General features: G+C 39.8%; 2 protein-coding genes across 2 annotated transcripts in view; both read left to right on the top strand.

Moving 5' to 3' along the window:
* LOC134755151 (structural maintenance of chromosomes protein 4) overlaps positions 1-14,148 on the top strand; it is a 77,044-nt gene that overhangs the window by 7,965 nt on the left and 54,931 nt on the right. The gene's annotated exons all lie outside the window — the stretch shown is intronic.
* On the top strand, positions 1,824-2,502 carry LOC134755129 (serine protease inhibitor dipetalogastin-like). Its single transcript, XM_063691610.1, has 2 exons — positions 1,824-1,959; positions 2,155-2,502. The coding sequence occupies exons 1-2, from the start codon at positions 1,938-1,940 to the stop codon at positions 2,472-2,474; spliced, it is 342 nt and encodes a 113-aa protein (XP_063547680.1). The 5' UTR covers positions 1,824-1,937; the 3' UTR covers positions 2,475-2,502.

Raw genomic sequence — 14,148 nt, 5'->3', positions numbered from 1 at the left:
TGGCGCGATCGAACCTGGAAGACCTTCACCGTGTAACCGGTCTTCCGGTGTACATACTCCAACACTTCAGCAGTCATAACTTCATACTGTCCGCTACACAACAACATACACTGTAACTCTTCACTAGTTGCTATGTGTCTGCCCAGCGATGCAGCGTCTATCACAAAAAATACAAAATCATTTATTTACAAAACATTATTTCAATTTTTGACTGTGACCTCACACTAGGCTCCGTTGTCCAGCCGAATTCCATACATATGTTTCCGTCCCTTGTAAGATTCTCTGTCAACGTTGTCCTCTATACCTTCGTCCCCTTTTCTCTTTGACTTTACTATCAATGGGGTTGGCCGGTCGAAGCATTTAGCAAGTGGCGCCAGCATAGCTTGCCCTGTCAATCCCTAGAATTGTGTAAATTTTTTGTTTTTTTATTGAAATTTTGTAGAAATTTATGGAATGGAATTTTCTGGCCCGGATGCCATCCAATCTCATAGAAAAAGGGGCAAGCTATGATGGTGCCATCTATGCAAACATTTGACAGTTGCCAACCTTATCGTACTTTTCTACTACTTTAGCCCAAATTAGTTGAGTAATTTTTACTTAGTTTTAAATTCTGTACGTAATATGAAATTATTTATTGGACTTATTTTTGTGGATCTGTCTGATACTCAAGGTAGGAATATTATTTTTACTGTAAATAAACTAACAGTTTATAAAATTAACATTTATAGTACTTAATTCAATCTACACCTATTACCGAGTACTTGAGTCTAATGCGATTTGTTCCTGTCAACGTTCCATTTAAATAAGTTAATTTCTTTTTTGTTGTTCTCTTATGTAACATGAAGATTATGAAATAGTTATTTAATTGTTCAAAAATAATTAGTTAATAATTAAAAGGACGGTTGTCAAGGTTGAGTTTCGAACATAGTTCGTTACGCTATCTTACAAAAAAATATCCTAAAAAAACAATGCGTGATGTAGTTCTGTATTTTTTGTATGTTGCTTGGAGTCCTTGGAGAAATGTAAAACTATGTTTTGCAAGCAAAAAAAGTTGTGCTCCCTGCGTAATTTGCGTAAAACTGCAAAAAAATTCGGACTTTTTGCAGTTTTCTCCAAGGACTCTAAACAGCATACAAAAAATACCGAACCACATCACGCATTGTTTTTTTATTGTAAGATTTGACCGATGTAATATGAAAGTATACATGTATAAGTTGGATTCTTGCTAGATTTCGTTTTGTCTTAAAATAAGGATGCTAGTCACGAACAATATCGTACACTAACCTGCCAGTTCCTATCTCTTCGCACTCACATAGTTATATCGGCCTGGCTACGACATTGCGCGACTGGCTTAGGCTAAGGCGACAACCTAGCGAGACTCAGCGATCGGACCTTTAGTTCCCACCTATGGTAGTCGCCTTAGCATAAGCCAGTCGCGCAATATCGTGGCCAGCACGTATTGCCCCGCCTATGATACAGGCGGTCAATCGCATTGTGCGAGCGGGCTACTTATGCGCGTACGATAGAGATAGGAAATGGCGGGTCAATGTACAATTATTTTTTTTACTTAGCGTTCTTACTTTAGCATAATATCATATCATAGTCCTGCCATGTCATATGTATGTAGATGTCATAAGCGTCATCATCATCGGCTTAAATACAAGTTATACATGAACAGATTTTACTTGTATGTCGTATGCTTAAATGAGTTGATTGGATGATTTTATACTCATGCTTAAGTGGTAATTAGCCGCATGTTTAAGTCATATTTAGCCAAAAGCCCTACGAAAATTTGCGGATGGATATTTGGGACCTTCACTGTACTGAAACTCACCTACCGTATGCACGCACGTTTATCGTCTTGTTAACATAATTACTAAAAATACCTCTTGCTAATTGATTTTCTATTGTAAATCACACTTACGCCACTTCTCGAGATGATATTAGCGGTTTTTGCGTGTATGTATATTTAATTTGTAATTGTAATCTATTTTATTTGTGAAACACTTTCTTGACTTGACTTTTTATCTCTTAAGTTAGTCTTGGCTCTAGCCTACCTTTTTACGTTTAAACGTTTATTTCCATACCCGTTTTTTTACTCCATTTCCATATGGGTTTTCCTCGGAGTTCTATATCGGCCCAATGATTTTCCAGTGACAATCCTCGCTGTCGGATGCGTGGACCAGAAAGGCGTGTGTAAATGCAACCCTCTCGAATGCACCGCGCCGATTTGTGGCAGCGACTTAAACACATACAAATGCATATGTGAGCTGCACTGCCACAATTATTTTGCCGATCCAGCCGTGCACGTCCGTAAGGTGCACGACGGGAAGTGTACTCCGAACTGTGGATGTAAACCTGACCCGAAAGGCCCGCTCTGTGCGAGCGATCTGAAGACGTATGAGAGCGAATGTGTCCTCACTTGCAACAATCCACATTTGATAGCATTGTATCCGGGGCCTTGCGTGGATTAAAAAACAATCCAAAATAATAAAAAAGATATATTAAACATATTAATAACGGGACGGGACGGGGGGTGTTCAATATGTCTGTGTCTCATGGAAGTTTTGTTATTACGTAATAAAAAAGATAATTTAATTTCCTTACTTTTATTTCCTTAATATTTTATTTATGCAGAAAATGTATTTAAAAGTACCGGTTTGATTAGGCACGAAGATCTTATTTAATTTTTCGCCAGAGACTTGGTGCCAAGCCAACAATCGAGATGATAGTTACAGGTTTTTATTAGTGTTTCTCATTTGTTATGAAATATATTTTACAGTACATATGGTGCAACTTTCTCGCCCTAGTGCGTAAAGGGCACTTTTCGTGCATATGTCGAAAGTTTAAAGGGCCATATGTACTGTAAAACGTTGTACGATACACGTGCGAATAGGTAATTCGCAACTCGTGTCGATTTAAGACACTCCCTGCGGTCGTGTTTTAATTTATCGCCACTCGTTTCGAATTTCCTCTTTTCCGCACTTGTATCGTAAATAACTATTTTATCGAAGCGTTAGTTGGTGGTTTAGACATTTTTGTTTTTAAGAAATCTTATATACCTATTAAGAATTTCGAACAATCTATCTATGCCTTATCCAACTTTCTATTTGGCGTTCTTAACTTGCATCCAAAAATCTACGCATCTCTTTCTAACTAGAGGTCACTAAAGTTTTTGACACGAGGCTCAACTCCATGCCTATTTCGCAGACTAGATGAAAATTAGCTCATTTCGCGGGCTGAATTAGCACAATTGCAGGCCGCATCCGGCTTGCGCGCTAAAAACGAACAAAACGATCGATCTAATGCAAGACAACATCATAAGTTACTGTAAACACGCGGCCGGTGTCTACAATCATCGTATTAGTCATAACCATGTTTTCCAGTGATCTTTGTCGTCTTGGACGTGTTGACCTTTGGCCTCTTGGACGTGGTGCACGTTGAGCAGGGCTGCTGCGACCCCACTACCTGCACGGATCTTGTCTGCGGCAGCAATTTAAAGAGTTATAGGTGCTTGTGCGAACTGGCGTGCGTCGACTACTACTCGGATATGTTTACAGGTGGGGCATATAAAGCGAAAAGTCGTTTAAGTAAAAGTTTAATTTTTGGCTTCACTTTTCTCGAAAAGTGCCGCTGTACAAAGTCCACGACGTGGATTGCGTCCCGTCGTGCGATTGTCCCCCTGACGCGACCAGACCGTTCTTCTGGTTTGTTAAATTGACATACTGCTAGGTAATGTTAGGTTAGGTTCTTGTGTTATATAATATTTAATTTCTCTCTGATTAGAGTCCCCTGCTGATGCCCCAAAAATGCCGCTGTACAAAGTCCACGACGGAAGCTGCGCCCCGCAGCCGTGCGACTGTCCCCCTGACCCAACCGGACCGTTCTGCGGTAACGACTCCCTGACGTACTTTAGCGAGTGCGTGCTCCATTGTACCAACTCTACCACCTTTAAAGTGCACGAGGGGCCGTGCAAGAACGGGACGGACGAAACAACAGTGCGACCATTTTAACATAACTATCTGTACAATACAGCCATCCGTGTGAGGGTGTACGGCTCTTTCGCAAGTATGAAGAAATTTTGAAATGTTTTTTTATATCACAAATAGTTAAATGACAAAAGTCTCACTGATCTGTCATTTTAGTATCTGTGGTTTAAAAATTCGGCTTAGCTAATATATGAAAGGGGGTAAAGGAAAATAAAGCTTTTTATTACAATTATTACTTTTCAATTTATTTGTTTTATTTTTTTATCATATATACATATACAAATAGGTGTTAATGAACTTTGATCATTGGAGGATTACAACTAAATAGTATTTCAAGTTGAGTTGAGGCTATCCTCAATTTAGTCACAGAATAAGTAATAGTATTATCATACAGAACGGCCACGCACCGCCACACACCCCGATTCGAATTAACTCGCCCCGCGACAGCAGATTGACGAGCTTTTGGCAAACGCTCAGTTCGGTTTTTAAGCAACTTACTCACACAATGTCGCATTACGCGTGTACAGACGTGCCGTTCACACATAGAAACGCAAATGATTTTTGATGTATGGCGTGTCCGCCCTGTTACATTTAAATTATTTATTCGTTGAATATTGTTTGATGTAGATACTGCAAGATACTGTTATTAGGTATCATGCAATGAACAACATCGCCTAATTATTTTTTTAATGTATCTCTAAATATGATGTCTGGGCCGCGTTGCATAATAAACTACAATAAATATTACAAGCGGAACTCCTTTTCTAATAAGTGAAATTAGAACCAGATAGTAATAGTCATGCATTTTATTATGGACTCATAACAGATGTGACACAACAAGTAAGCATGATGGCGGAGGGCTGTGTTGCCAGCGTTATAACTCTAAACGGGGGGCACAACAAGCAATACTTTCGGTTGTAGTCTCAGGCTGACTAGTTGTAGTACTCGCATGAGTTGTAGTCTCCGTTGTGGAAGAGCAGGGCCCCTCGTACAGAATATACCAGTCATTGAACTTGGTGGAGGGATGTTTGCACTTGTACTCGCAGATACTGTGGTACGTTTTGTAGTCGTTGGCGCAAAATACGAGGGCCTTTAAGCAACCGCATGGTCCACGTTGCGAGGCGACCGCTAGCCCTAACAGGATTACTGAAATATACAAAATTATTATTACCAGCGACCCGCCCCGGCTTCGCCAGGTTATACACAAAAGCATAACAAATAATACATACACCTAAAACATCGTCAGTAATAACTCTATTGATGGGTGAAGCTCGCATAAAAATCCGTTCAGTAGTTTTTGAGTTGAGACGCAGCGGGGGACTTTGTTTATGTTTTATAAAATGTAGTGATGTTAGAGCCAAAACATTATTATGTTTTCTACAAATACATGTAAAATTACAAAGAAGTTGATAAGATTTATTACTATACTTTGTCAGGATCGTAGCAAGTGGAAATCCGTGGTCTCTGCCTACCCCTCCGGGAAATAGGCGTGATTATATCTATGTATGTACGTGTATGTACTTTGACCAGATACTGTCTCATTCTCATTTTAAACATAGATAGAGAGAATCATACTGTTTTTGTCTTACGCTTGTACTATCACCAAAAAAAGGATGAGTATAGTTTTTTGCTCCTTATTTACTGACAAATTGGGTTTGCCAGATTATAACAAGCGGTCCTATCGCTGAAAAGCGATCTCTTCCAGACAACCAAGCTTAGGAAATTCGTGATCCGCTGATATTTGATACAACAATCTTTTTACTTACTAAAACAAAGTCCTATTGTAGTCCTCATGTTTACTTCGAGTGTATCCACAAGATTAAGAAAACCACCGCTATTTAAATTACTATTTATGTGACTAATGTGCACGTACACTCGAGCACACTATCACAGCTTAAACTTGAAAAGTACAGTCACGAGTAATATTATACTACGAAGGCAGGAAAAATATCTGACACGGATCTTATTTCTGGCGCAATAAGTGCGTCAAAACAAATTGTTTTGACGTAGTTTTGACGCACTGTGTTTTTTTTTCGTATGTATTTTTGTGTTACTCTACTTCAGAGATTTACAGTTTTTAGATATAGTACCGCTTCCTTGGTTAAGGTGGTGAGTCTTCATATTCACTTCGAGTGCTTCCACAAGATTAAGAAAACTATCGCTATTTTAATTACTATTTATGTGACTAATGTGCACGTACACTCGAGCACACTATCACAGCTTAAACTTGAAAAGTACAGTCACGAGTAATATTATACTACGAAGGCAGGAAAAATATCTGACACGGATCTTATTTCTGGCGCAATAAGTGCGTCAAAACAAATTGTTTTGACGTAGTTTTGACGCACTGTGTTTTTTTTTCGTATGTATTTTTGTGTTACTCTACTTCAGAGATTTACAGTTTTTAGATATAGTACCGCTTCCTTGGTTAAGGTGGTGAGTCTTCATATTCACTTCGAGTGCTTCCACAAGATTAAGAAAACTATCGCTATTTTAATTACTATTTATGTGACTAATGTGCACGTACACTGAGTGCACACTATCACAGCTTAAACTTGAAAAGTACAGTCACTAATAGCAATAATATACTACGAAGGCAGAAAAATTTCTGACACGGATCTTATTTCTGGCGCAATAAGTGCGTCAAAACAAATTGTTTTGCCGTAGTTTTGACGCACTGTGTTTTTTTTTTCGTATGTATTTTTGTGTTACTCTACTTCAGAGATTTACAGTTTTTAGATATAGTACCGCTTCCTTGGTTAAGGTGGTGAAGTCCTCCACCTGCCCATGGTATCTGGTTAGAGGACAATCAAATACCGTGTGGTGTACGGTCTGCTCGGGTGCTCCACACCGGCATATTGGTGACTCGCACCAGTTCCATTTGTGCCATAAGTAAGCACAGTTCCCAACTCCGGTCCTTATCCGATTCAGCATGCACCAGACGCGTCAGGCTCCTCAAAGCCAGCAGGTCGAGTCTTGGTATTAGGCTTGAAGACGTCGCCAGGGAGAGATCTTGATTCCCATTCAGATTCCCAGGAGTCCCAATGCGCACTGTGTTGAGGAAAGGTGGCATGGGTGGGGATGAGGATAATCCAGGACAGGACCCTTCCGCGCCAGAATTTACTGCACAGGTATACTTGAAGTTCCCAAATTGCGGGGTACCTTTCTCTGTCACTCTACTTACGCGTTCATTGGAGTAAAAGAGAAAGATCCCCGCAACTTGCGAATTCCTGTTCTCGCGGTAGGCCGGCTTAATTGAGCGACTCAACTCAACCTGATCTGGGTATGGTAAGGGACTCGTGCTAATGGGAAAATGTAGGAATGTAATAATTGTCAAGGCATTTTATACTCCTTTCTCAGTTTCTTACATAGGAATAAGTATTACCAAAATTATGGCATTAATTAACTACGTAATCATAATGACGATACTGCAGTTTTTAATTGTAACGAACGTGTATCGAATTTAATTAAAAATCAATCAATAGCACTTCATAGTCTTTAACACCCTTAATATGCTATATTAGGCTATAAATATTGATGAATTATAATTTTTGGTGAATTATTATTATTGTTTGTAAAACAATTTGACGTGCATGTAGAATGAGGGCTATCGTTTTTTTGCTCACCAGTTGGCGCCTCTGTTGATGGTGGTCCAAAAGACTATAGAAAAGCTGTCAGTCATTGAAGTGACAAGTGACATTTGACATTTCGAACTATGGAAAAGACCACCATCTACACTAGCGCCCCTAGCGGCGAATTCATACGCGTTAGCCCTCATTGTCCTGCATTGTGGCCTATTTGCTAAATAAATGGCAAAAGCGGCTGGTTATATTTTAGTTTAGTTTTTATTTTTAGACTTAATTTGAAATATAATCTGTACAGTCATCAGCAATAATATACCTATATTGTAAAACGAAACGCGAAAAAATATGCGACACACACTTATTGCGCTACAAATAAGATCCGTGTCGATATTTTTGCTGCCTTCGTAGTGCAAGATATTATTGCCGGTCGCTGTACTTTTCATATGCGATAATGTGCTAGTATGTACACATTAGTCACATAATTAGTAATTAAAACAGCAACACTTTTCTTAATTTTGTGTAAGCATTCGAAGTGATCATGAAGACTAATATTATAGTATTTTGTTCAAGTAAAACATTCGTTGTACAGTCAAGGGCATAAATATATATCAATCCCAAAGTTTCAAAAATATGTGTACGCTCTTACACCTCAGACAATAAAGTTTAAAGGCGCTGGTCGCTGCTGCAAAGGCTGCGTTCAGCTTATGGTTGGACCGTGTCGTACGGCTGCGATCGTGGCCCAAAATGGTCTCGCGGGAAGATCAGCGCTGACTTTCGGGTCAGCGTTATGCTGAGGCGAGACCATTTTCGTGGTAAACTTTAACTCCTACCTATTTTATAAATGCTTATAGTTTTAGTTATACTTCTGTATGTAATTTGTTTGTTTGTTTGTTTTTTGTTTGTAAGCATGTACCCTTTGTGTAAATAAATTAAAAAAAAAAATAGTTTTAAGTTTATCACGAATAAAACATTTGATTCTGATTCTAAAGCAGGGACCGGCCCGCTATCCCTTATCGGGGTTTTATAAGGGTATTGCATAAGGCTTAACTCACCATACCCTTTGCCAGACGAAACCCTTTGTTTTGGTTTTAAAAACCCTTATATAAAGCTACCACATTTGAGTAATCGGTAGCCCAAATACCCTTACAAAACCCTTATCATCCGCTCACCAACACCTTGCATATTGCTTATAAGAGTTAGCCTTATAAAGGGCTTCCCTTTTAGCATATAAGCATGCTAATTTAAGTCGTCTACCTTGTTCATAAAGCACACATTATTTCGAATCCGAGCGATCGTCGGCGGCGACGGCGGCGTTCTTTGACTAGACACGTATTTTCTTTCCTTTTCATACACTACCGTAGATATATACTAATCCTGTCTCTTTCACGCAAAGGGAAACCTTTATAAAAAGCGCTTAAAGATAAGGGTAACCCTTATTAAGAGCTAGCCTTATTTTTGGTTAGCTCTTCGGTAAGGGTTAGTCAAAGGTAAGGGTATGAATGGGCTTGCAGTTCAATAGGGAAAGTCTTTCAATGTGTTAGCCGTGTTTAAGTGTCGCCCATTGAAAGGGTTTTATCGCGGAAAGGGTTGTCCGGTCCCTGTTCTAAAGTCGTGTTCACATATTTTTGAGCCATTTGTCCGGATCGATATTTTTGCCTTCGACTTTACTAATAACTAATACTTTATTGTTATATTACGTTGATAACGTTTATTATTCAAGTAGGCATATTACAATGCGCTTATGAACGTCAAATATAGCTACGCCGGCTCTAACCCTACACCTCTGCCTCGAGATTTAAATCCCCCCTCAATTGGAGGAGGGTATCCCAATATGGGACCGGCAACAAACTCGGCGGGACACATCTTTTGTGTTCGCACATTGTGTACAGATTAAAGACGCAATAGAAGGTTTTTTGACTGGAGTTAACAATTTGAATATTTTAATCGTTACGAATGAACAATAAAAGTTTAAAGGGATTACCAGTCCGCCTGCAGTCGATGCCTTATCGGGCGGCCTGCCGTCCTAGGCCAATAACGTCCACACACGAGCGATTATTGCCTGCTGGCAATGGCCTGCTGCCACCTCTGCGACTACAGACTAACTGCTAGTCTGTAGTCGCAGACAGATAGTCTTCAGTTTTGCCGGCCGGCCGGTAATGGTCTGATATAAGTTTGACAGGGCCCTAAAAATTGACAAAAACGGCGACAGCTTTGTGTATCTCCTGTGCCAGTAATCGAGATAACCATGAAGACTATAGCGGTGCTTTGTTTAAGTAAGTAAATCATTCGTTGTATCTATACTTCTTTATTAAATTGGTGGCTCTGTGAGCTGTAGACCTCGCTATAAGCTTAATTTTTTTTTCGATGAATCATTATCACAGCGAACTCACAAAGTTCTATCTAACTAACGTATCTGCTCACGAAATTTCTCGAGAATCGGTTGAGAAATGCAGAGGAGAACAACCGGAATACGAAAGCTTTTTTGCCCAAGCTGAAAATGACACAGAGAGAGTCAATAAATGGGGCATTTTCTATGAAAAGGGACCTTATTGTCGATGGCGCTTACGCTGACCAGCGTCGCGCGGCATTGTATTTATATCGGAGCATCGTTAATAATGGCGTAAGCGCCATCGACAATAAGGTCCCTTTTTATAGAAAACAGTACAAATGCTTATGCTAATTATTAACCTAACAGCGTAAGTATTGCATAAACACATAGTATAATATAATATTGTCTTCCAGTGTCTCTGTTTGGGCTAGTGGTAGCGAGCCCACGTCCGTGCGGCTGCAACCCTCTCTTCGAATTTTGTGCCAACGACTATACCACGTACCAAAGCATCTGCGAGTACCAGTGCCTAAATCCCACCATTCAGTTCAAGGACTGGTTTATACTGTACCAAGGACCTTGCTATTTTGAGCCAATGACTATAACAACAACAGCAACAAGTGAGAAGCCAGACCCGGGTGTTTTATTGATGTTTTTGTGTTTTATCAACATACGACATACATGCGTTATGAGCATAGTGAACAACCGCTTATCCATACAAACGTAGTCACAATTTTCTTTCCTGAATATGAAAAGTATTACAGTTTAGAAATTTATTTTTCTCTACTAACTTATAATAATCAAAAAATCTAAATAATCAAACGAAGGGGCACAGATATGGTAAATATACATCAAATCATTACCCTTTCTTGGGCGTTCTCTGCCGTCATCTAATAAAAAACATTGTTTCGTCATATTTTATGGCCTACTATATTGTTGTGTTTCAGTGGCTCCGATGATCGGACCGTGTGGTTGCAAATCTGACTACGTGTTTTGTTACAACGACTACACCACGTACCACAGCATCTGCGAGTACAAGTGCAAACATCCCTCAACCCCATTCAATAAGTGGTATGTTAAGTACAACGGGCCTTGCGGCTCGAAGGTAGAAACTACAACTAAGCGGGGACGCCGGGGACCTACAAATGAGCGTGAAATGACGACAACAACAACTTGTAACCAGTATATTAAGCTATAGACTCTATTTGGGTTCTCTCAGGGTTGTGGGTCTCGACGCTGCTATCACAATACACGTCTGGCAGTTTCCAAGATATCTCCTAGTAGATAAAATATATGAAGCTAAAGAAAGATTGGGCGCCAGCACGCATAAAGCGTGCAAAAGAAAAGAGGATTAATATGAGATAAAATAAACTATTGTTTGAGCTCAGTTACACATTTAATCACAATCCTTAAATAAATAGATGACGGGCAGTAGGCCTGATACAGAATTTACATACTTATGGTAATTATGCTAGGGTGAACTATGTTATAATGAGACGTTAAACGTTAGAAAGTCTATGAAGTCCTGTTTTCACGCTTAGCACTTTGCACTTCAAATCAAATCTAAGAGGCCACTATTGTATGTTCCTTGCTAGGTTAATTTAAGTCTTAAGAGATCACTAAAAGAAATTAGAGTTGACCACACCTGAGACACGTGTTGCTACAGAGGCAGCAGAACTGCGGCTACATGCCGCTCCAGTGGCGCGCAGCAGACGGCAGGAGTCGCGATGATACGCAGCGAGACCGTCGTTGCGTATCCAGCCAGCCGTTCTAACCAGTACGCCACAGCCGCGATGAACAGCACGGAGTCACAAGAACAATACTGCAAGGGCAGGCTGCGCCAGCACGTTCCAGAAGACAAAGCCAGGTGTGCAGGGGCGAAAGGAAGGACCCGGGGAAAGGACCGGCTTTCAAGCCGGACTCTTGATGAAATTGTTGGTATCAACCTCTAACATGTTGACCCGAAGCCAAGTTAAAATCATTCACAAGGAACTCAAAAGAAAGGACGCCATTGCCACGTTGTATGCTCGCTACGGGTTATAAGCTGCAAAGTGTATTTGCATTTTAGAGCTGCTCGCTCGACCAGAATTGACTCTCCATCGACGATGTTTCCCTCTTCACGCCATGCCGAATTGAAAAGTCACGGAGCATCGTACGCCTTCCACGTCCCCACGTATTTAAGTTGCCATATCAAGAGGACAAAAAAAACTCACACTCAGCCATCGAAATTATCTTTATAGTCGGTCAAACCAATCTGTCAGTCAGTGACAACTGGAAAAATCATTCATCCCTTTCTTTCGGGTGCCGGTACTAGTGCAAGACAAAGACGGCATGATTCTCTCTGTCTATGTTTGAAATGAGACAGACTAAAACCAACAACAAACAATTGACAAACTATGAGTCTAAAATAATTTGAGAAAGACGATGGAATATATGGGAAAATAATCCGTGTGCGCTATTTTCAATTATACTCCCAGAACAAGACCTTAAATAATGTATCGAAGCATCTGAGAACACGCCTTGCAGTAAATGTTGCCAGGTTTATGCAAAGGTGTTATCAGACCCCGACAGATGGCGTTAAACGCCTTCGACCCGACTATCGTTTTAATCTACTCAACACTATTCCTAATCTCGCCGCTAGATGTCGCCAGGAGTGTCGAAACGAGATTGGTTCCAAGTTACGATTTTGAACCGTAACATTACCACCTAACTTAGATAAAAAAAAATGTTTTTACTGACATTTTTTTTTTTTTTTTTTAGTACCTTACTACCTATTTTCGCTATGCCATGAGGCATATGCAGCACCAATAAAGAAGTTTAATATGTTTACACCTAACATGCAAGAAACTATAATCTAAGTGAGTTTGGGAGCGATGAAGATTGGTGATGCAGCGAGCACAGGATACCTGAGCGGGGTGCACGTCCAACCTTTGCCGACTCCTCAAACACTAAAAGCTAAGAATAAACTATTGTAACACCAGAGCGTGGTGTACGGATAGGAAGAAAACAAAATTTTCGATCCTTGTCGACTCCATGGAGACGTGTAGCAGAATGACACGAACTCCCCATGCACGGATTGTAAGTGAGAGAAAATCCATTGCATGAAAGCAGATAAACCGCGACTTAGCAGTCAAATAAACGCCTAGTTAAAGAAACTACAAATTTTTTACTTTTATTTTAAGTGTCAAGACCGGTGATACATTTTACCCCCTTCTCCCCTTTTGTACCATATGTGCAGAAATGCACCGAAGACTTCCGTCCCCTTCCAGAGATACAAAGAGAAGCATTCAAAGTAACCATTTTACCAAGACATTAAGTCACGTGAGTATATGTCCCTCAGGATTTTGTTCCAACAGAAGTGGAAGCAATTTCCCCATACACTGTCCATAGAGAGAGAGAGAACAGTGTATAACAAGCAGAACATACCTACACAGAGATTAAAATTCAGTCATACGAGAAAGTCAGTTTTAAATAGAGATGGGCACTAATTACCCCAGTCTCCCCTTTTCCAGTGTCAATGTGTGTAAGAACACACCATGAAATAAATTTCCACAATAAAGAACACGAGAGAAAAAAAAAAAAAACTTCAAGTCTGAATTAAGTTTTTTCACGTGAAATGGAACGCACCCCGTCCTACGTAGGAGCTTCCCATTCCAAAAGGTCATAAGCGCCAAATGTCATCGAAAATTGTAGGTTGTATGAGAGCATGTTATTAAAATTTCGATCCAGATGGGCTCGAAATTCCATCCAATGCTCAGAGGAGCATGAATTAACACATAACTGCACTTTTCAACCACAACTTTCACTGCACAACACTTTTAATCATCACTTTATTAATGAGCACTAGACCGACCTCATAATCCAGAAAACCAGCTGATGTCTTGAACACCAGAGGACAAAATCATAGCCAAGCCTCCTCGACAACGAAAACTCGACGTCAAGAAGCAACAGTTTCATTGCCTGCAATATACCATAGAAAAATCCAGTGTGAAATTCAACATAACAAAGACACTTTATTAGGTTATGGTGAATTAAAAAGTCAAGTCCGAGATATGTATTTTCAAACAGTGGGCACTATGCCAAACTATTTGTATATGTAATCCTAACAATTATAGTAACCAGATAACTTGCTTTGTTGTTTTATTTTCAACCATGTTTATTAAACATTTAGATAGCAAAGTTATCAAGTAATAGACCTAAGCTAAGTGTTTAAAGTAATTAGTATTTACAAGAGTAGGTATTCGTACTT

The sequence above is a fragment of the Cydia strobilella genome, chromosome 2, assembly GCF_947568885.1.
Source record: "Cydia strobilella chromosome 2, ilCydStro3.1, whole genome shotgun sequence".
NCBI classification, from domain to species: domain Eukaryota; kingdom Metazoa; phylum Arthropoda; class Insecta; order Lepidoptera; family Tortricidae; genus Cydia; species Cydia strobilella.
This window is presented reverse-complemented; position numbering and strand designations above follow the sequence as displayed.